Source organism: Manihot esculenta, chromosome 15, assembly GCF_001659605.2.
Source record: "Manihot esculenta cultivar AM560-2 chromosome 15, M.esculenta_v8, whole genome shotgun sequence".
Lineage (NCBI taxonomy): Eukaryota > Viridiplantae > Streptophyta > Magnoliopsida > Malpighiales > Euphorbiaceae > Manihot > Manihot esculenta.
In genome coordinates, this window is record NC_035175.2 from 7,058,900 (window position 1) to 7,080,826 (window position 21,927).

Genomic DNA, 21,927 nt, shown 5'->3' on the forward strand with positions numbered 1-21,927 from the left:
TGAATATTATAGTATAATAAATAAAAAATTATTTCTAATTTAATTTATATTCTATATTAGGTAAAAAAAATTTATTAACGTACACATGGAACAATAAAATAATTAAAAATTAAAAATAATTAGCGAAAATGAATTTAAACCCATTGAAAATAATTAAAGAAAAAGAGGATAAGTTGGTATTTTTATTTTTATTTTTTTACGGTAATTACAGGAGATAAAAAGAAAAATGAAAAAGAAATACTGAGTTGGCGTATAGTATTTGTATTTTTGTATTTGTGTATAAAATAATTAAGAAACAGGAAATCCAAAGGAGTCCCCTCCTTCCTTTGTCTCTCTCAGAATTTCTGCGGGAGATCTCTCTCTCTTTTCCTCCAACTAGGTTTCCTTTTCTTCCTCTCCTTCTCTTATTCTCAATTTTTCTTTAGCTTTCTGAAACCTAGGTTTCAACCCATTGCATTGTGCCTTTAATTTCAATTATCTAATCTCTTTTTGTTTGTTTCTTTTTTCTCACAATCCAGGCTTTTGAATTTTTATTTTTGAATTTTATTTTATTTCTCCAGGTATTCTATCGCAATTTATTCATCGGTGAAACTCCAACTCCTGATTTTGTTAATGTTAACAAGGTACCGATTTCCCCTCCCCATTCTCTTTCCCTGTTATTACTCGTATGAATTTTGCATCTTTATTATCGAATATGTCAAAGTTTTGCCTTTTTCTGTTCCGCTTGCTTGTTTATTTGGTAAGGTTTTGATGGGTGAATGGCACTTGTAAGTGTTGTTTATGGATTTTTTTTTGGGTGGTTTAATTATTTATTTTTAGCTGTTGATGAAAGTGGCTTCAAGCCAGAGATTCAATATTTTTCATAGGAGAATTTCGTTGGTTTTATAGTTTTTCCTTCACTGACTAGATGGGTATCGTTAAGATTGTCGTATGGGGATTATGGAGTGAAGTTTCAAATTTTGAAGCGAAGTTAATATCGCGCGTGTATATATGGCATTTGGTGTCATTTATGATCTTTTCTCCTTGGTTGGGTTGGTGGTTGCTAACTTGCTGTTGGAGGTGAAAGAAGGATTGACAACCTAAACCTGTTAGCTAGACCATGCCCCTCTCGTCATTGTGTTTCAAGTGAAAATACCTGATATTGTGCAGCATGAAAAACAGTAATTTTTGGGATTGGGGTGAATAACTTAATTTTGTTTGGAACCTTGTAAGATATTAGTTTGTGATTTGTGATTTTTGGAACTTATATTGCATCATGTGGGGATGCTGCTGCTATTTATAAAACTTGAAATCTTGAAACAGAAAGGTAGGAAATTTCTAGGTTTTTCAACTGAGGGGCGACACACTCTGGTTCTAATTCTATGATGTCAGAATGGGTTTTGGGTTTCTTGACAAATTGACAAGCATAAGGCTTGAAAGTTCTGTATAACTACTTCTTGCACAATTCTGAAGGCATCATGCTTAGATCTAAATTTCAACTGATAATGATCAAAAGTCATAGGAGAAGATGGAAGATTGTGAGGCATCACAACTAAGTTCTTATGACAAATATAATTAAGGGAACAAACATTTTGGTATCTATCTTCTTTTTTTCTTTTTCTTTTAAGCATTTTTGTTACCTGCATCAATCTTGTTGATGTGGATCTTTACCTCACAAGAAGAAAATCAACCTGCCTTTCAAGGGTTGGACTTCATACTTTCGTCTGCAAGTGGTTGGAGCTGAAGCATTATGTAGACCACGGAGATTTGGCTTTTATATGTAGAGATTGCTAGATTTGTTAAGACCTGCTCATGCATAAGTTAATGCATATTTTTGTTTCATTTTTCATAAATGACATGTAACATGTCTACATGTCTCTCATTCAGATTTGAAAAAAAGCAAGAGGTTTGCAGTTATATTCCACTCTACAGAGTACAAGTCGTTGTCTAGAACATACATTTCAATTCTTCCAACTATCTGAAAGCTCGAATAAAGCAGTAGATTTCTTAGCATGACAGTGGGATCCTGTGGTGTCTTGTACTTGAAATGATCTTAGCATGAATAGCCATAAAAACACAAAGAAAGTCACAAACACACTCTCTCTTCTTTGGATGCAATATTCTTGCTGCATTAAATTTACTTGTTTGGTTGGAATTTTCTCCTACATCCCTGCACTCTCTTTTGCCCCAACAGCCCTTCCCCCCATCACCTCCAAAAAGGGTAGATGTAGAAATAAATGAAAGTATGGTTTTCTTATTCAATCCTTAAGTGGAACATTTGAAGAGACTTTGCATGACAGTGGCCAGTGGGATCCTGTGATGTAGCGAACTTGAAGTATGTTAGCATGAATGGTCATAAAATGCACACACAGGGTCACACACACATGCTTACTCTCTGTCTCTATCCTTTGGATGTGATATTCTTGCTGCATTGGATCTTCTTCTTTGGGAGACTGGAATCTGCTTCTACATATTTGCACTCTCTTTTGCCCTAATAGCCATCCCCCATCACCTCCAAAAAGGGTCGATGTGGAAATAAATTAGATGTTTTTTTTATATTCAACCCTTAAGTGGAAATCTTGAACAGACTTTTAAAAAAAATTCCATCTCTGGTAATTTGGAGGACTACTGAAGTAGTACTTTTTTTTTAATTATATATCATTTTTTTTTCCTCTGATGCTTTAATTATGTCTATTTTTCAACTCTTTTCTATAACAGGATGCATTGCACAAAGTTCTTATAGATGTCAAATTTAGGAAATGGATTCCTTTGATATTGTATCACTTATTTTATATGCTTATTTAATTGATTGCATATTCTCACATCCTGATGGTATTGTTGGACAATCAGTGTTTTCTTCCTTGTAGTTAGATTGTAAATTTTGCAGGAGAATTCTTGCTTTACTGTTTCCAATAAAGTTGGAGTTGATCTTGTGAATATAATTTCTGGAAGCAGGGAAAATTTGAGTTATGGGACAAAGGAACATGCTGTGCACAAGTCAGATTGATCTAGAAATGGATCAGCAAGGCCAGGGATATCTGCATCCTGAACCCTGCATTCTCTTGGGGGGCATAACCAACTTCCCACAGCCTGATATTCAGAGAGTGGTTACAGCTTCAGGCAATACAGCTAATGCTGATGGCCATCATCTACCAGAGCATTACGAGAATGCTATTTTTTATGGGATGCCACAATACCATGGCGTTCAACATCATCCTCAGCATCATGTGCCAAATCTTGACTTGGGTGCTGCTGCTGCACCCAACTTTTATGTTCCTTACATGGCCCCATCTTCTGCTATTTCTTTAAGTCATGGATCTCGTGATCATTTACCATCTTCCACCAATTACGGAGTCATTGGAGTTTCAGCTGATGAGTATGGAACAAACAACCACTTCATGGATAATGCCAGAGGTTCATACAAGAGAAAGAATGCTGAAGGCAACCCAGGGAATTTCCAGTATTTTAATGCATCAGCAAGCTCCAGTTCTTCAGCAACCCCCTTAAATGCGAGACATCCTGATGGGGTTGCTGTTATGGATGCTGCATCTTTCACCCCACCTCAAATTCAATACAGGGGTAGTACCCCATCAATTAGGGAGGTGGGATCTCATAGAAGTGTGAGGAACAGATTAGGGGCTACTGGGCTGGATCCGGTTCCGCCTCACAATCAGAATCACTTTTTCCAGGGAAACTACATGAGTCAGCCCTTTCAGCCATCTGGTTCTCTATGGTTGGATCCACAGCTAAGCAATAATCCCAGTGATGCAGGAGCCTCAGCATGGACCCAGAACCCAGCTATTAGTTACATGCATGGTAGCTTTTATGTATCTAGTTATTTATATTATTTCGGTGCCATAATATATGATAGAATTTCATCTGAAACTCAGATCAAGTCACTGTAGAGCTACAATTAAGACCAATAATTTTTTATTAACATATAAATATGAACTTGCTAGCTTATTTGTTTTGCTTCTTTTAGGGAGCAATGTCAGTGGGGTTGAGACTGGGAGCATGGGTCCACAGCGTTATCATGACCTGTCTGGCAACAGAAGCAACTCAAGCTTCTTGCATCCTTCTCCTACCACCCTCCGGCACCAACATTTTCATCACTTGTCACCTCCTGTTCAAGGCATGAGAGGGCACAATCTCAATGTTTTTCCTCAATTGCCAGCTGTTTCATTTAGAGGCCTTGCAAGCTATGCTTCACAGAGCAATGTGAATCCATCTCAGGATGCTATTGATGTTGGAGTTAGGCATCCAGGATCTGTCCAACCAAGTAGCCTGAGGATATACAGACCTCACCATGAGGGAGTTATATCTGAGACAGCCATAAGACACCGAAATGTTCCTCATCTTAGAGTCTTGCCAACTGATGTAATTCTCTTACCTTAGCCATTTTCTTTCAATGAATCCTCAATATAAGTGGTTGTGTGTTGAATTTGATTAAATATTTTTGTCTTCTAAGGTAAAATCTATTCTGTACTAATTTACTATGTTTTGTCTAGTTACCAAAGGGCTAAGACATGGCAATTGATGTGTGCAGGGGGTTGCTGTGCTAGAGCTCCCTGACTATTATGAGATAGAGAACTATGTTGATCATCACAGTGATATGCGCTTGGATATTGAGGATATGTCTTATGAGGTGAGTCTGAAATATGTTGACCGTCAGTAGTTTATGCTGTTTACATTGAAAATCTATCAATGAGTGAAATAATCAGAAGTTCACAACATTGTATGTGCTTTAACATAAATTTGAATCATCTAGAAAATTGGAATTAATAAATATTGAAAAATCAGGGAGGCATCTTGCTGTGATTTCTGACATTCAAATTTCACTACAGGAGCTTCTTGCACTTGGGGAGAGGATTGGCAATGTGAACACTGGGTTATCAGAGGAAGCCATCAGAAGTCGATTAAAGACGAGGAAATATTTATCATCACCAATGTCAATCAATCTGGAAGAGACAGCTTGTCTAGATCAAGAATCTGATGCTTGCATTATATGCCAGGTACTTGGACTGCACTCATTTTGGTGGAAATTTCAGAATTATATTAAATTTACTAATTTCTGAAATTTTATTTATATGGTTAATCTTAGAGCACATATATATAATTCTCTTATTAGGGATGTATAATTTATCATCATCTTTGCAGGATGATTACAAGAATCAAGAGAAGATTGGCACTCTAGATTGTGGACATGAGTACCATGCAGATTGCTTGAAGAAGTGGCTGCGCGTGAAGAATGTGTGCCCTGTCTGCAAATCTGAAGCGTTGACTGCTGTAAGGAAGGACGTGTAGGAGCAGTAATGGCACCCCTCAGAAAGAGTATACATATATATATATATATATATATATAGAGGAAAGGGGTGATGGTTGGATGGTCATTTAAAAATGGCTGTATGTTCTTTCTGCTAATTATTTACTATGGGCGAAGTTGGTATTTTTTTTTGGTATGTATTTTGTACATCTACATGCAGATAATACAACTAACAGTCACTGAGAATCGTTAATTTGTTGGTCCTGTATTTATCAAACTTGTACAGATTTACTCATTATGCATTTGCATGCTTGTATTATTAACTTTCATTTTCATGTTCAGGTTAATACTTGTATTTTTCATTTTGATATGATTTTATGCATATGGACACATGAAAAAAATTGTCTATGATTATTCCTCTGTTGTAAAGAGTTTCTTCCCGTAGGAGTTGCAGTTCAAAATATAAAAGGTTATAATGGAGTTATTATTACAAGATACTTGTGGAATTATGCCAATATTTTCATGCAAGAATCAATAAAAATTATTTTTATTCGTTTTAATCAAGGTTAATTTATAAGAAATTCATCAAAATAATAGAGGGTTTAGTTTTTAATGTTTAATTCTTTAACAAAATAGCTATTATATTAATAAAATAAAATTTAAGTAAATTATTTGGTATTAAAAAAGCATTAATCAGTTGTGTGGTTTTATATGTACTTAAGTATGATTTTGCCTTTCCAGTTATTATCTTACTCTCAACATAACGACCTCTTTCATTTGTTTTGACAACAACAAAGAGAAATGAAGTAACACGAGTTTGGGTATAACTAAGTAGAACTGTTATCAATTTTCTGAATTAAAAAAAAAAAATACACTAAATCATTTCTATTTGATGGTTATTCAATTAAAATCCATTTTTTATGAAATAAAATCAATATATATATATATATATATTATTTAATCCATATAATTTTAACTATGTATTACTTATATATATTACTGTCTCTGAAATTCTAAACATTTATATTACTTGATTCAATTAACTAAAACAAAAACAAACTAATAAATTATTCGACTAATTCACTTTGCAATCCTCAACTCCAATTTGCTAAATGTTGACGCCGCTAAAAGGAACTGCAATATTAACACCTCTGATGATAGAAAGTTGGGACACAATAAAAAAGGGATATGACACAGACAGCTCATATTAAACTAAGTAATATATATATATATATATATCAGTTGGTCCTCCGTTGAAAGTATAGATTAAGTCCAATGGAATTCTGCATGTGTATTTGCAACAACATAAGCAAATCCCTATTGTTTCTCTTTTCTAAACAAGTGTAAGCCTCCACGACATAGTCAAAATGTGACCCATACATGTGGCTTGCGCATGCCGCTTTGTAAGTTAGAAGCTCCACATCACCTGTTTCAAAATAAGCCACGATATCATTTTTAAGTAATTTGGCAGTTGGATGAAGGCCGGTGGCCCTTGAATTTTGAGCAAGAGAAAAAAATCTATGAAACTTGAAAAGTTTGAGGACACAAAATCATGAGTTTGCCAAATTTCCTAGGAACCACAATTGAGGTGAACTTGTATCGTAGAAGAAACAGAAGCCGCTATCTTACCTGCAGCCATTTCTGATGCAAGCAAGTTCTTGCTGAAGTGACGTGCCAACCACCATCGGCAGCGAATCCTCCAAGCCTTTCCAGACCTCCCTTGCATAAACAATTTGGGGATTCTATTGTAATGAACAGAGTAACCTTGTTTTTTTCCACCTTCATTTCCATGCAGACATACAGACATATGATCCTCTTCATACTGACAGACTTTAAGAAAGCATGAAGCAAATTCTCTCCATGTATTATATTCCGCAAGGACCGCATCCAAATGTAAAGCAATCATTTCCAGAAGGGATTCAGGGCTATAATTCCCTGCAACAGATAAGAAAAGAGGAAATCATAGGATAATAGACTGACAAGATCCCCTATCACGAAAGACCTCACATATTGCCCATATGTACAAGCAGAAGCATGGAACAGCGTGGGCATACTCCAAACTCCAAGGGTCTGAGGCCCATTGATAGGGAAAGAAGATTAAGTCTGTTCAATATGATGATTCCCCAACCAAGAACCACTATAAATAAGGAAGATCAAACTTTAGGATTTGGTCTCCAAATGATAATAAATTTTAATGAACTCCCAGATTTTCCTTTTAACTTTATTTTCTCCTTTAGAATTTTTCATGTTTATGAACAGTAGGAACCCATTAGTATCATTAGAATCTTCTTCCTTGGGAACCATGTATCAGAATGATTAGGGGTTCAAATACTTATAAGTTCACTAACCTGTGTCCATATACATGCTTTTATTGTTTTATTTTCAATGGAGCGAACAGAACAAGTTATTCAATGCATAAGAATTTTGTCAAGCATGCTTCTTTTTAGCTGTGCGATGCAATCCTGATCCTGGGAAGTACAGGCTTCTATATAGGATTGGGTCCATCCAATGGTGTGAAGCTACAGTAGAATTTTACTTGCAATTGTGAGCAGCCTATCTGCTTTATCATTTTGTTCTAATTTCCTTAATCTATAAAACTCTACCCGTAACCCAAGTTTCAATTAATCAAACTTTTCACCTTGTAGTCCTACATCAGGAGCCCTATTTATTCTCATCAAGTCGACCATAATGAAAGATCCAATCTCTGGGCATGCAAAAAAATTATGAAATGATGCTCCACATGTCATCAATTCATGAATGAGCAATGTATCCAAGCATAACATACCATTCTGATGCAAGCTGATAAGCTTTGCCAATGACTCGCTACATGTAGGATCACTCTTTAAGCTGTCCTCAAAACAGGTTGAGAGAGTAAGACTATCAGTGGGATCAACACGCTCCAAGAGGCAAGCCCTCAACCTGCAGAAAAGACTTCTTTTAGAGCTGATGGCATACTGACTAACCAGATTGAAGCATATAACTGAAACTGACTAAACTAGGTCTTCAAAAGAAGTGGCAATTATATTTAGCACAGCTTAGAAGTCGGAACCACAGTTACAATGGAATTGGACTGAATTGGCCACAGCTGCCATTATTTTCTCAACAATTCACAAAATGACTCAAATCCATTAAAAGCTAAAAACAAAAATACAAATAGATATGCAACATACTAACATCCAAAGAAACATTTTATTGAATGATTGAATTCCCAGAAAATGTTATTTCAATAAATGGCTGATAGTACTAAATCAAACAAATGCTTATAAGAAAACACAAAAGACACTAGGGTAAAAGAGAAAAGAACCCGTGAAATAACATGGCTTCTTTTATAAGTTATAAATTACCCTTCTATGTAATTTATCATTTTGTTTGAGGAAGAAGAAAAGTGGCAATGGATAGTTAAGAAACAAAAGTAACATGTAAGTAGCAAATTTATAATTTGAAAAATGTAGAAGATCATGCCAATCTAACTTTTGGTAAAAGTACAGACATTTAAGTTTTTATGGGACACCTTGTCATCAATTTGAGTTATGGAAAGGCTTCTTTTTATTTTTCCATTTTAGATACAATTGGTACCAAAATGAAAGGTTTTATATGTAATTGTCTAAATTAAAAGGATTGGTAAAATGATAAACTTGACCATAAGTTCAAATTTTTCTTTTTGCGGTAGTTAGTAGTTACTCCCTTTGCCAGCACTAGCATGTGCCAATTAACATACTTCCTGTCCGATCCAATCTTTTGTTAACAAGTACAGGCTCCATGATTTTCATGTAAGCTCCACTTGGCTTTCCCAACAAAGTACTTTTGCCTTTCAATTTTCACTCAAATTTTGGCAACCAGAAGCAATTAATAAAGCAAAGAAGCAATACCTGGTAGGAAGCGATGCATTTGAATAGCCACCAAACATCTCAAGTTCATGGAGGGCCTCTTTAACATTACCTCCAATCAGCAATAACTGAAAAAAAAAGGAAATAATTAATTTAGACATTAAAATTCTAACATCTAATAAATTTCAACAATTGCATGTACCATACAGAATCTAATAATTTCAACTAGTGCAATCAAATGCAGAAAGGCAACAATATGTAAACATGTTCACTTTACCTGTACGAAGGGAAGAAAAGCAGACATTACTGGAGGTTTCGAGTAAACAGCTTCTCGTAAATACTTTACTGCATTCTCATATTCATCATCTTGAATCACTCTTTCTAACTCCCAATTCTTGGTTTGTAAGGGTAACAACCATGATTCCAAGCTTTCTTTGGAAGACAAACAGTATGACAAAACATAAATCAATAATGAGGGGGGCATACAATTTCATAAATGCCTAATCAAACTTCAGCACAAAGGAATTCTCATTTTTCACCAAAACTATTGGTTCATAAAAAACATTAAATCCTTATAGTTCTAAGGATCTGCATGACCCATGTAATGATACATATTTTTTAGCACTCAACATAAACTATCATATCATTGCCTTCACACTCCCCATACAGGTGAATTTTTTAGCACTTCATCAAGGAATTCTTCTCATACATAATCAAAGGAAGTGGGTAAATAGAAGTGAGGAATATTAACTCAATCAGAAAGAACGAAAATAATCAAAAACAATTAAAATTGCATCTGATCATCATGACCAACTCATCATTCCCATCACCACCTCAGTTACCTCTAGCAGTGGCCCCACCACCCACATGGGCAAACCCCATTGAGATATTCAGCCACTCTACTATTCTTATTCAAAATTAATCTATTCAATCAAACACAGTAAGATATGTTTCTATATTCTTCCCCATCCCTAATAGGCACAAGCACAAAGACTATTTCTCCCATTTATCTCACTTTTTTTGCTTCTAACCGAGTCAATACTACTTGATGATCGAAGCAGTAATATTTCCACTCAATATTCACCTACAAAGCATGCACAGTTAAGAGTAAACTAGGGCTTGTTTGACATTCAGGTTGAGCTGGCCAAACAAAAGCAATCATAGTAGCTAAGTGCCAGTTATGAAACATGAGGCACAAAGGCCAAAACACTAACCTTCCATTTGTTTGCAGAAAATAACTTATATATGAAAAATGTTTTCTACAGAAAATATTTTCCAATAAGATAATTTATTTTCCATTATTTAATTTTAATTTAAAAAATAAAATACATTAATAAATTTATACAAAGAGACTTTCCATTATAAATTTCCATTATACATTACTAAATTTATTTTCCCCCATCCCAGCTGCTCAAGCGAGCTGCTGTCAGGATGCAACTTGCTGGAGAAGACAGCAGCCTGCAGAACAACAGCTTGCTTGGGCAGCCACACCAGCAACTTGCTGGAGATGACAGCAGCCTGCAAGACAGCAGATTGCTTGTGCAGACAAGGCAGCAACTTGCTGAGGGAGCTTCACCAAGCCACTTGACAGATTCAATGTATCAGCCACACATTAGGGAGGTCCAGCAACTATAAATAGAGGTCCCCTTGAACAGATTAGGGACATCAAGTGAGAGCATTGTAAAGAGAGAGTGAGCCACTAAATCACATTTGTAAAGCTTCATTTACTTAGTGAAATTCTGCCCATTTGCCTTCCCAATTGTTTTCCTTCCCCTGTGATACTCTTGTGCTATTTTCTTTTCCATTTCTTCTATTCAAGTGCTATCATTTTCTGCACTTGTTGGTGTGGGAGGCTGACTTAGTTCATTTGGGGAGCTAAGGCCGCACGGAATTGGGGATAAATTGTAAGTTCCGTGACAGTTGTCACGTGCATAAATCTTCGAGGATGCCGTGACACCATACTGGGGAAGATGTTGCCGTAAAGATTGGGTGGGGAGTGACTCGAAGGGCCGTTGTGTGTGGGATCATCAAGCCTGCACACCCTGGTCGGGGGCTGGAGCCGCTCCCCTGATGAGCCCAAGGCAGGGCGAAACCAGTCAGCATGGCAAAACTCCTCGATAGGCTGAACTTGGCGGGCTGTAACCTCGTTGGGGCCTGTCCAAGTGCCGCACAGGCGCAGTGCACAAAAGCGCCCTGTGACATGTGGTATCAGAGCCAGTTTCTGTCAAGATTCTGGTTGGAAACAGTAGCACAAAGTGAGGTTTGGTTCTGCCTATTTCTGGGCAGCAACAGCAGCAGGCGAGTGGCATCATTGCTGGCCATTTTTCTGCTTGTTTTTAGACACGCAGCAGCAGTAGGCGAGTGACGTTATTTCTGTCCATTTTTCCAGCATGTCAGAACCTAGTGAAGTTCTGGTTGGAGCTGCTGGCAGCTTCAATGCTCCCAGCGAGGGGGAGCAAGGTGGTGGACGCAAGAAGGGACGAGGCAAGTCCCGTGAGCCCAGCAACTTGAGGAGCGAGTTGGGGGATGTGGTATCAGAGCCAAGGTGGGCTTCCGCATGGCATGGTTGCCATCCCGCCTGAAGATCCTGGAAGAATAGAGGAGAAGAGGAGTTGTCTTTCCTGGTGTGGAGAACCAGCAGAGTGACTGCGCGTAGTTGAGTTGAGCTTTCCTTGGTGGAGGGGAGCAAGGATTGATGCTGCGCGTACCGAGGTGCTATATCGGACTCACTAGGTGGAGGTGATGTCCAGAGCAAGTATTGCGGGGCAACTGAGTGAGAGCGAGGATAGGGTTCCTCGGGTGCCTCAACGGGTGGGGCAAGGCAAGGTGAAGCCTGCGTTCCGACGGGATAGGGACGTCCCCATTGGCTCGTTGCGCTCGTAGCTTGGGTGGAAAATTGTCACTTCGGAGAAACAATGCTGGAATCAAGTACTTAATTGAAGACATGCTCGAGGGCGAGCATGGATTGAGTGGGGGAGATTGTCACGTGCATAAATCTTCGAGGATGCCGTGACACCATACTGGGGAAGATGTTGCCGTAAAGATTGGGTGGGGAGTGACTCGAAGGGCCGTTGTGTGTGGGATCATCAAGCCTGCACACCCTGGTCGGGGGCTGGAGCCGCTCCCCCAGTCAGCATGGCAAAACTCCTCGATAGGCTGAACTTGGCGGGCTGTAACCTCGTTGGGGCCTGTCCAAGTGCCGCACAGGCGCAGTGCACAAAAGCGCCCTGTGACATGCCACATGTCTGAAGAAAAGTCTGGCTGCATCTTCAGCATTGAGGGCTGCTGGTGCTGAAATGAAAACTCCATACTTACTGAATCGGTCCACCACAACCATGATATTGCCACATCCATCGACTTTTGGCAAGCCGACGATGAAATCCTTAGAAATGCTCTCCCAGGGTCTGTCTGGGATGGGCAATGGCTCCAGCAATCCAGCGGATCTTTTCAGCTCGACCTTGTCCTGTTGGCAGACAAGACAAGTCCGCACATACTGCTCCACCTCGTCTCTCATTCTTGGCCAGTAGTAAGCCCGTTCAACTAGGGCTAATGTGCGGTTGACTCCTGGATGTCCAGCCCAAAGAGAAACAAACTCTCAGCCCTCCTTGAGGAGAAAGAAGGAGGGGGCCAGCAAGAACAAGCTAGCATGGGTTCCTTATTCTTGGCCGCTGCTAAACAAGAACAGCCTAAGGAGGCAAAGAAGGGCCAATTGTTCGTCCAGATGAAGCTTGATAGGCACGATATGAAAGCTCTCTTGGATACAGGGGCAACCAACAATTTCCTGAAGCTAGAAGATGCCAACCGAATGGGGATCCAATATGAGAAGACCCTTGGATGGTTAAAAGCAGTCAATTCCAAACCCTACATGATGTCCCTTGAATCAGACAAAGAAAGGAGGGGATCCATTGAGTTCTTACGTTTTTATGTGTACAAGTGACAATGAAAGAAAGGAGGGGATCCTACAATAGTCATTGGGATACAGTCATTATCATTTGCATTATTAGATACATCAAAGGAGCTCCATGACAAGGTTACTCCATGAGAACAAGGGTCACTTACAGATTATTGGCTATTCTGATGCAGATTGTGCAGGTTCTCCTTTAGATAGATGATCTACTTTAGGATATTTTATTACGATTAGAGAGAATCATATATCATGAAAATGTAAAAAATAAGGTGTGATTGCAAGATCAAGTGCAGAAGCAGAATATCGAGCTATGGCTTTGGCAACATGCAAACTCCTTTAGTTGAAGCAACTCCTTCAGGAATTGACATATGACGATACCGGCCAAATGAAGCTGATATGTGATAATCAAGCTGCTCTCCATATTGCATCAAATCCAGTCTTTCATGAGAGGATGAAGCATATAGAGGTGGATTGCCATTTTATTAGACAAAAGATTGAGTTAGAATACATTTCTACTAGTTTTGTCAACTCAAATGACCAACTAACAGATGTTTTTACAAAATCTCTTCTAGGTTCACGAATCAAATATATTTGTAACGCTTGGAGCATATGACATGTACGCTCCAGCTTGAAGGGGAGTGTTGAGATACTTTCTGTAAATAGCCTAGATTTTTAGTGATTGTGTGCATAATTAGGGATATGATTAAGCGATAATTAAAGAATTAATTTATTTTTGTAAGTAGTATATATACCCTAATTGGCTTAAGGGAAATAATCAAGTATCTTTCTCTCAAAACCTCTCTCTTTTTTCATCACAGTTTCACAAACAATAAAAGAAAATGCCTAATAAACCAATCACAAGAATACCAATTACAATACAAAAATATCTTCCGTTAACTAAATTTTTTGAGTATTTCAATTGTCAGAAAATATGAAAAATATTTCTCGTGAAACAAACGGAACCTAAAATGTAGATTGCAAAGAATGGTTGCGTTTTTAAGTTCCTCACACTCACAAAATGTCATTTCAATCTCTTAGAGTTTACCCATAGAAGTCCCACCTCACAACCACATAATAAGCTAAAGAACTCATTAAATAAGATGTTGGGTGCCAAAATGCACACCATACTGACGCTATAAAGTTAGATCCTTTGCATCCTGCTAATATTATAACGAGAATATTTTTTTTGCCTTCTCCCTTCTCAGTTGAATTTGGAAACAAACAAGTTCAAAATATAGCATGATGTATAGTTGTTTCTTCACAAGTATTGACATGTAGCTGGTGATGTGCATACAAAATAGAAGCAAAATTAATGACCTCCAACTAAATAAGAAGTGGCAAAGAACTAAACATCAAATGCATGAAAATATAAGTTGATGAGAAAACAATGTCAAGGGGTTAAGAACTCACTAAGGGCAAACAAATTTGGGAAAGAATGCATATGAAAACCATCATTATCAATTGAAGGCTCGTTTTCAGCAGAATTCGCATAAAAACCAGGTGGCTGGAAGTCTTGCTGGGGATTGCTATGCGGGTTAACCTCCACCTCCATAGGTACCACTTCTTTGTGGAAGTCACTTTCAGCCTCCACAAGCATTCTTTTATCATTCATGACAGAGGTTTCTGAATCAAATTGGAAGGAAGATTCAGACTCACAACTAAAAAGTGCATTATGTCCCTCTGAGCCCCCAGCATCATATCTGACTCTTGTGAATGACATGTCCGAATAAGAAGGTGATGCTGATATGTTGGAATTCGAGGGGGTATAAATCTGATCAGAACCCTTCCACTGCATATCTTCTGGAATGCTAGAGTACCAAAGCTGGTAGAATATCAAGCCAATGATCATATGGAGCATTGGGTGACCCTCAAATCCATGTTCTCGCATCAAGCTGGGAAAACAGAATAATCATTTAGATCAAGCAATTCGTGATATGCTTAAAATCCACAATGTAATAATTCTTTTTTTTTTTTTTGAATAAAATAAAATAAAACAGAGAGAATTGTCAAGGAACAAAGAGGAAACTACAATCTGGAGGTTAAGGGACACCATTAGTCTAATCTAATTGTGCTTTACCTGCAATCTTTGCCTCTGCAGAATGAACTTGCTAATAATATTGAATGATGCTATTATCTAATGACACCACACTACCACAGTTAAAACAGAATTGATATATGGTGATCACCTCACCAGATGACTATTTAGGCATCCAAGTAAATCTTATGCAAATCCCAGACAATATGTTTACCATACAACTATTAGAATATGCTAATAAATAAATACTAGATCAGACCTCATTTATAATATGTAACTATAGATATGTATTCTTTTGTGGATTCTTTTTCCCCCAAAAAGGGAAGCTAGCACTGCAGATATAATATGAAATATACAATTACGAGAGTAAATAATCAAAAGTAAGGAGATACTGAAATATCTAATTAGAAGACATATTATAATCAATCCAAAATCCATCAAATACAGTGCAGACTACTGATTCGAACTCTTAAGACATCACATGCATAACCAGATCACTAAACTGCTATCATATGCCTAAATGCCTCACTAATACTTGGATGAAGAGACAACATCTTTTAGATGATGGAAGCTTGATACTGCAGAATCTAGAAAAGAAATCTGAAAAGTTTTCTCAGTATCAAATGAGTTGATTTCAGACAATAAAAATAAGGGATAATGTAACACTAGAGTTTGCTAAAGCTTAGACATACAAACTTTAGCAGCCTAGCTTTCTTCCTCATTCCGATAGTTCAACACATGTGCAAACAACTATGGCAAAAAAGTGAGAATTATACCTTCTAGCATTCTGACGCTCACCTTCAATGTTACCGTGCATAAAATGGATAAGTATGGACTCCAAACGAACAATAAAAAGGTCCTGCTCAGCAATTAAGGTTTTTGATCAACACAATGGGATAGTAATACACATTGGCATCTAATGAAAGCCGAGACTTCCTGATCCACTGATATCATCATGAAGAGTAAACATACTACCATGATTGGGAATAGTGTACCTCTTTCATATATTCACTAGTCTTTCTTTTATTCGCTAAGTTTATCCCAATCCTTGTCATCCAGGTATCAAAGATGCCACTGATTGTAGTCAAGTTGATATCATCATTTTCTGCATGTTTGAGAAACTCCATTGAAACCTACAAATAATGTGCAATGTACAGGCTCCAAAATCAATATAGAAGTATGACTAAATATGAGAATAAGCAATAAAAGTAATTATTACTAAATATGAGAATAAGCAATAAAAAGAAGTTTTACAATCATAAGAAGAAGAAGAAGAAGAAGAAGAAGAAAGGAAATTGAAGTGCATCAACTCCTATTGGTCTTCATCATGAAGCAAGGACAATCATGCCTAAACAATTCAAATTTTTTCCTTCCCCCACACCAAAAGAAAAAGGAAGAAGAAAAGTTGTAAAGGATGAGGAACAGCACAAATAAGAGTTTGAATTGCAAATATATCTTATTTTTAAACTATTACTAATCATCAGTTGCAATATTGCTAAAACTTTCTTCCAAGAAAAAAAAGGCTAAAACTTAAGGCAAACCTGAAATATAGTTTTGATAAATTTTCCCATTTTTACAAACATGTGAGTACATACATGCGCACATAAACTTCTCTTTCCACATTAAACACTAGAATCCAAGTGATAAAATGCTCAAAATGATTAAAACAGAGTTCAACAACATGAATCCTAATGAGAAATTTGCATAAAGTCCATACCAAATACTTGAATCGATTCATAGTTGGATCATTGTCCTTGCATGTTCCTTTCAATAACAAGCTGAGGACACCACTTGCCTCCATCCAATTATGTTGTCTCACCAACTTCTGTAGAAAGTGGCATAATCTAACACGATTTTCTGGTCGCACATGGTTAAAACCTAGCCCAAGAAGGTAGGATGGCTTGGTTAAAGCTAATATGGTTCTTTTATAAAAATTTTCTAGTGTCATGACATGGCATTCATCATCAGCCACAGTACACAAATTCCTTTTGCGTTTCTTTGATTTGACATCACCATCTTCAAATCCCTCCATGTGACTTTTCAACGGTTTCTTACCACTATCTTCTAATCCTGTTGTGTGATCTTCCCACATCCCCACACAGACACCTACACAAACTCCAGACCTCTTGAAATGTCCTTCCTCTACCTTCTGCATTAATGCAATTACTTTTATGATTAGAAATGCCGTTTATATGAATTTTTATACATAATACATAGCAATAAACAATGAAAGATAACTAATACTTACCACACACACATACCCATCAACAGTAATCACTAAACACACAGTTCACAGATTTTTTTCTACTCTTTTGGGGAAAAAAGAAGTTAGCTCATGCTCACACTGTAATGAATTGGTAATTCCATGTGCAGTAGCATACAGTTTTGACGTGGAACCCTAAGGATCAAGTCCATAAACTCCATGGCAAGATGGAATTCTAAGTGGATTTGATTTATATAAATATGATTTTGAAATTTGAACTCCTTTTAGACTCATTTGATAGACCCATTTGAATGATATAAGAATCTGCCCTATTGAATCCGTATCAAGTTTAACTATGAAAACTTACCAAAAATTTGAAACTAAGCACTACACATGAATTCAAGATTTCCAAATCCATAATGCATAAATTAATTTTCTATAGCTAGGACAAAATTGATGTCAAAAAACGTGTATAAAATTAATAATAAAAAAACCCGACAGACTAGACTTGTTTGATTTCTTATCCTTTAATTTCAAGGAAAGCGACAGAGCATTAAAGATATAACCATAGCTATGTGCAAACTACCTTCACGGAGCTAATTAGAAACAACACATAAGAGCAACTCAACTAATCACTTGGAAGTGACGTAGAAGGGTAGGGTAACCGCAAAATTGAGGATACCAAACCGAACCCGATTACAAATATAATTCCCAAAGCCGTTTTGTATTTTAATTTCAATACCTGTACTACAGTCCCAAACCTGTTTAATAATACCCGAACCCGATTTCCCTAATTCGATTCAATAGCGAAATACCCAAGTCAACTTACTCTTTAATTCTCTCCTACACAAAAATCAGTATATTATACAACCAGATTACAATAACCAGATTCAACAATATACAACCAAATTCCAATTTATTCAGACATGGAAGTCAATATACAACCAGTTTCAACAATATCAAAAACAAAGCACTTAAAATGGAAAACCACATTCAAGATGGCATTCCCATACCTGCTGCGAATTCCTACACCGTCGACCTGCTGCTGCTTCGATTAAAATGATGGCTGGGTTGCGCCGCTCAGACGGGCTGGAGGAGAAGAGACAATGGTGGCTGTTGGCTGCGAAGTGGGGGAGAAGGGATATCTGCTGTGGAGAGTGGGAAAGGCGCTGGCGCTGTCGCCTGTGATGTGGAGAGTCGGAAAATAACGTGATTTTAAAGTCTAAGACAGGGCTCTTTTTTTATGTCAAGTAATAGTCTTGTTTTTTTTTTTTTTTAAAGTAATAGTCTTGCTTAAATCTATCAAGTATGGCGTATAGAGTATTAAAAAATATATATTAACTTAATAAAATATATATTTATAATGTGGGTAAAGTGTCAAGTATATTTGAATAAATTAGATTTTAGGTTTTATTCTAATAATTTCCCATTAAAAAAACTTAAATAGTGTAGAATTATAACTTAAATATAAATAAATTGATAAGGATATACATATTGATTAAAAATTAGTTTATGATTTAAATATTTAAAAGTATATATATTAAAAATAATATTTATAAAAAAATTAATGAATACAAATATATCTTTCTAAAAATAACTATTTAATCACACAAGATGACAGCACTTTAAGAGGAAGGTTATTTAAATACAATTTATTACATTACTAATTATTATATAAAATAAATTAATTCAACAAGAATTTAATTCTTTAATATTATTTTAAAACATGCATTAAAAGCTCTAACTCATGGAGTATAAGAATTAGGGACTAAAAGGCCCAAAATACAAACTAGTTCTTAGATCTAGGAACCCAAAAAATTCAACGAGCCACAATCTATTCACCCAATGCAAGTAGAACAGAAATGGCACCGCCCACTACAAAAAGCATGTTGGAAAAGCAAAACTCATATGCCTCTTGCTCCCTATAATCAAAAGCCCTTAACAGGGAAGCAAAATCTATACATGGAAAATACAAGCAAGCAGAAAAGGCTACCAAAATCCTCAAAAAAATAACAAATCCACCAGTTGGTAGGGGTGTGCATCGGTCGGTTCGGTACCGAATCGAATCGGCCAAAACCGATTTAACTGAATTTTTTCAAATTGTAGACCGAACCAAACCAAATAAGATAAAAACAAGAATCGAACAGAACCGAATTGGTCGGTTCCAAATCGGTTTTTGATCTTTTCTCTAATTTCATTGAATTATACTATAATTTGGGCATAATAAGAATTGATTTGAAGTTCAGTTCGGTTCAAAATCGGTTTTTGATCTTTTCTCTAATTTCATTGAATTATACTATAATTTGGGCATAATAAGAATTGATTTGAATCTAATCCAATCAATTAATCATAAAATCCAATCAATTAATCACAATATCTAATCAATTAATCATAAAATCCAAATTAATCAACATCTTCTAACCTAATATACTTAATCAAATATAATAGTTAAATTATAAAATAATTCAAACAGCATCAAAATATAACAGTAAGTAATTTACCACGATTGTGTAAGGGAGAGATGCGAGCGACGGCCATCAAGGAGAGATTCAAGCCGCGAGCGACAGCCGTGAGAGAGAGAGACGCAAGCCGCTAGCGACAGCCGTGAGAGAGAGAGACGCGAGCCGCGAGCGATGGCCGTGAGAGAGAGACGCGAAGGATGGAGAGAAGAGACTCTAGCTTTGGCGAGTGGGTGGGTGGGTTGCTGCGGGACTGGCGACTGGGTGGGTGGGTGGCTGTGGCTGCGGGACTGAAGACGCGAAGGATGGAGTGAAGAGACTCTGGCTGGCTTTGGCGAGTGGGTGGGTGGGTGGCTGCGGGACTGGCGACTGGGTGGGTGGATGGCCGTGGCTGCAGGACTGAACTGAAGGACGAGAACGGAGAAGGGACGAGAATGGTGAGGAGTCTCGCGGCCGTCTGAGACTGAGGTTTGAGAGAGAGGGAGGTAGGTGGGAACTCGAAATTGCCGATTGCCAAAGTGATGTAATAACCCTACGCAGCGTTTAAAGCTAATTCGGTCCGATTGGTTCATCAAATTATTTTGTCAACAAAATCCAACTGAATAGATCAATTTAAAATTTTCAATAATTAAATTCGAACCGTATCGATTTTATTTAAAATCGAATTAAATTATTAAATTAAATCGGTTCGATCCGTTATTTTGATCGTAACCGAACAGTGGTAACCCCTGCCGGTTGGCCCTAACAACTAAACCACCCAATGTTATCCAACGTTACAGAAGAGAAATTCTATGATTATAACGTTCAATCTTTTGTTTTTTCATGGAATCAATTTTCCTCCAAATTATGTCCGTACATATCAACTTGCTCAGGCATGATAGCTTGCCGATTGGAAATTGAAAACCTCTTGCAAAATCCTTGTGTTTACAGCATATGAAATGGTATTGCTACTAATTGGGCTCATAAAAGTCTGCTATATAAAATTCTTATTCCTGTCACTTTCTTCTTCCTTCATATCTTCCTGTGGACTTGAATTTGTTTCTCTAATTCCTTCTTGTCCACCTGCAAATGCATTTATTCACTATCACATGCATGAGAATTGAATAGTTGAGATTGCAGGCTAACATTGTTTTCGTATTAATTTCCTACTGTTCTTTAGGGCCAAGGACGTTCTTCTTTTTCTTGGGGTTGTCTTGTGGAGGAGCTCTGAGCCTTGTTGTAATGGGTTGATTAGTGGGCTTGTTAATGGACCTCAAGCTATAATTAATATGTAGATTAAAATCAAAGATTGATTCTTTTTTTTTTTTTGGAAGAGATGAGGAGAAGAGAAGGTGCAGCGTCATCAAATTATTTAATTTTGATAGTAATAATTAAGAGTGAAAGCGTAAACGCGTTCTCTTTTTTAGTATTCTTTTATGATTATTATCTCAAAAAACACACACAAGTAGGCAGCTGCGTAGGACCTTTTCTCCTCTGCCTCCACGTGCAATAATGCCTTTGTATCCATATCTGTACGGTTCTTCCACAATTAATATTCTTGGAATCCCTAATTTTATTTATATTTTATCTTATAAAGAGGGAAAGATAAATAAAGTATGTTCCACATTTCTCTTAATTAGTTGTCTCATGATTTAGCTTTCTTATGGCAATCACATGCAAAAGTAGCATTCCCTCTGTATTAAATTTATTAATTCAGAACTGTCATTTCTATTTTTATTTATATTATTAATTATTACGTAAAATCAGAACAACAATCAAAATTTTTAAAAAAAATGTAATTATGAATAAGAGAATAATTAGTTTGAAAGAAAAGTGTAATAATGGAAGTGATTTTTAAAAAAAGTTTTTCAAAATTTGAGTACGTGATTTTAATGACACGGCTCCACCATAAGCTTTGTTATAAATGGTGTTTGACTACAGATTGAGAAAAATATGAATTTATTAAATATCATAAAGTTTTATAGTAATAAAAGAAATTAATGGTTTAATTATACAACAAATAATACTAATTAATGATTAGTACGTAAAACATGGAATTAGATAATCATGGTCGTTGAATTTGATGTTTAGAGCATTGCTTGTTGAAAAATTTAAGCAAAGTATAATTACACATGTCATGTTCAAAGTGGTGAATTTTTTTTTTTTAACATATTATATAAGAAATTAATAATTAAGGGTATCAAAATAGGAATTGTTAATGCAGAGACAAACTCTCTACTTAACAGCTTGCTTTCCAACTTTTCACTAATGATTA

The 21,927-nt window shown here is 36.6% G+C and overlaps 2 protein-coding genes across 5 annotated transcripts; one reads left to right on the forward strand and one right to left on the reverse strand.

Moving 5' to 3' along the window:
• The first annotated feature begins 281 nt into the window (after window positions 1-281).
• LOC110601943 (probable E3 ubiquitin-protein ligase ZFP1) lies at window positions 282-5,583 on the forward strand. The gene is made up of 7 exons (XM_021739355.2): window positions 282-379; window positions 561-623; window positions 2,935-3,795; window positions 3,962-4,356; window positions 4,526-4,624; window positions 4,824-4,991; window positions 5,137-5,583. The coding sequence occupies exons 3-7, from the start codon at window positions 2,949-2,951 to the stop codon at window positions 5,281-5,283; spliced, it is 1,656 nt and encodes a 551-aa protein (XP_021595047.1). The 5' UTR covers window positions 282-379; window positions 561-623; window positions 2,935-2,948; the 3' UTR covers window positions 5,284-5,583.
• Window positions 5,584-6,211: 628 nt separating this feature from the next.
• LOC110601133 lies at window positions 6,212-20,260 on the reverse strand. 4 transcript variants are annotated; one of them, XM_043951144.1, is made up of 12 exons: window positions 19,716-20,260; window positions 18,228-18,396; window positions 16,729-17,160; window positions 16,007-16,144; window positions 15,788-15,870; window positions 14,387-14,868; window positions 9,347-9,501; window positions 9,112-9,197; window positions 8,028-8,161; window positions 6,872-7,177; window positions 6,474-6,668; window positions 6,212-6,427 (listed from the first exon to the last, which is right to left on the reverse strand). In XM_043951144.1, exons 1-11 carry the CDS (start codon window positions 20,243-20,245, stop codon window positions 6,481-6,483), a joined length of 2,703 nt encoding a protein of 900 aa, XP_043807079.1. In that variant the 5' UTR covers window positions 20,246-20,260; the 3' UTR covers window positions 6,212-6,427; window positions 6,474-6,480. The 4 variants fall into 4 exon arrangements, with proteins under 4 accessions (XP_043807079.1, XP_043807080.1, XP_043807078.1 ...); XM_043951145.1 differs by lacking the exon at window positions 6,212-6,427 and having other exon boundaries at window positions 6,445-6,668; window positions 6,872-7,114; XM_043951143.1 differs by lacking the exon at window positions 6,212-6,427 and having other exon boundaries at window positions 6,445-6,668.
• Between the last annotated feature and the right edge of the window lie 1,667 nt (window positions 20,261-21,927).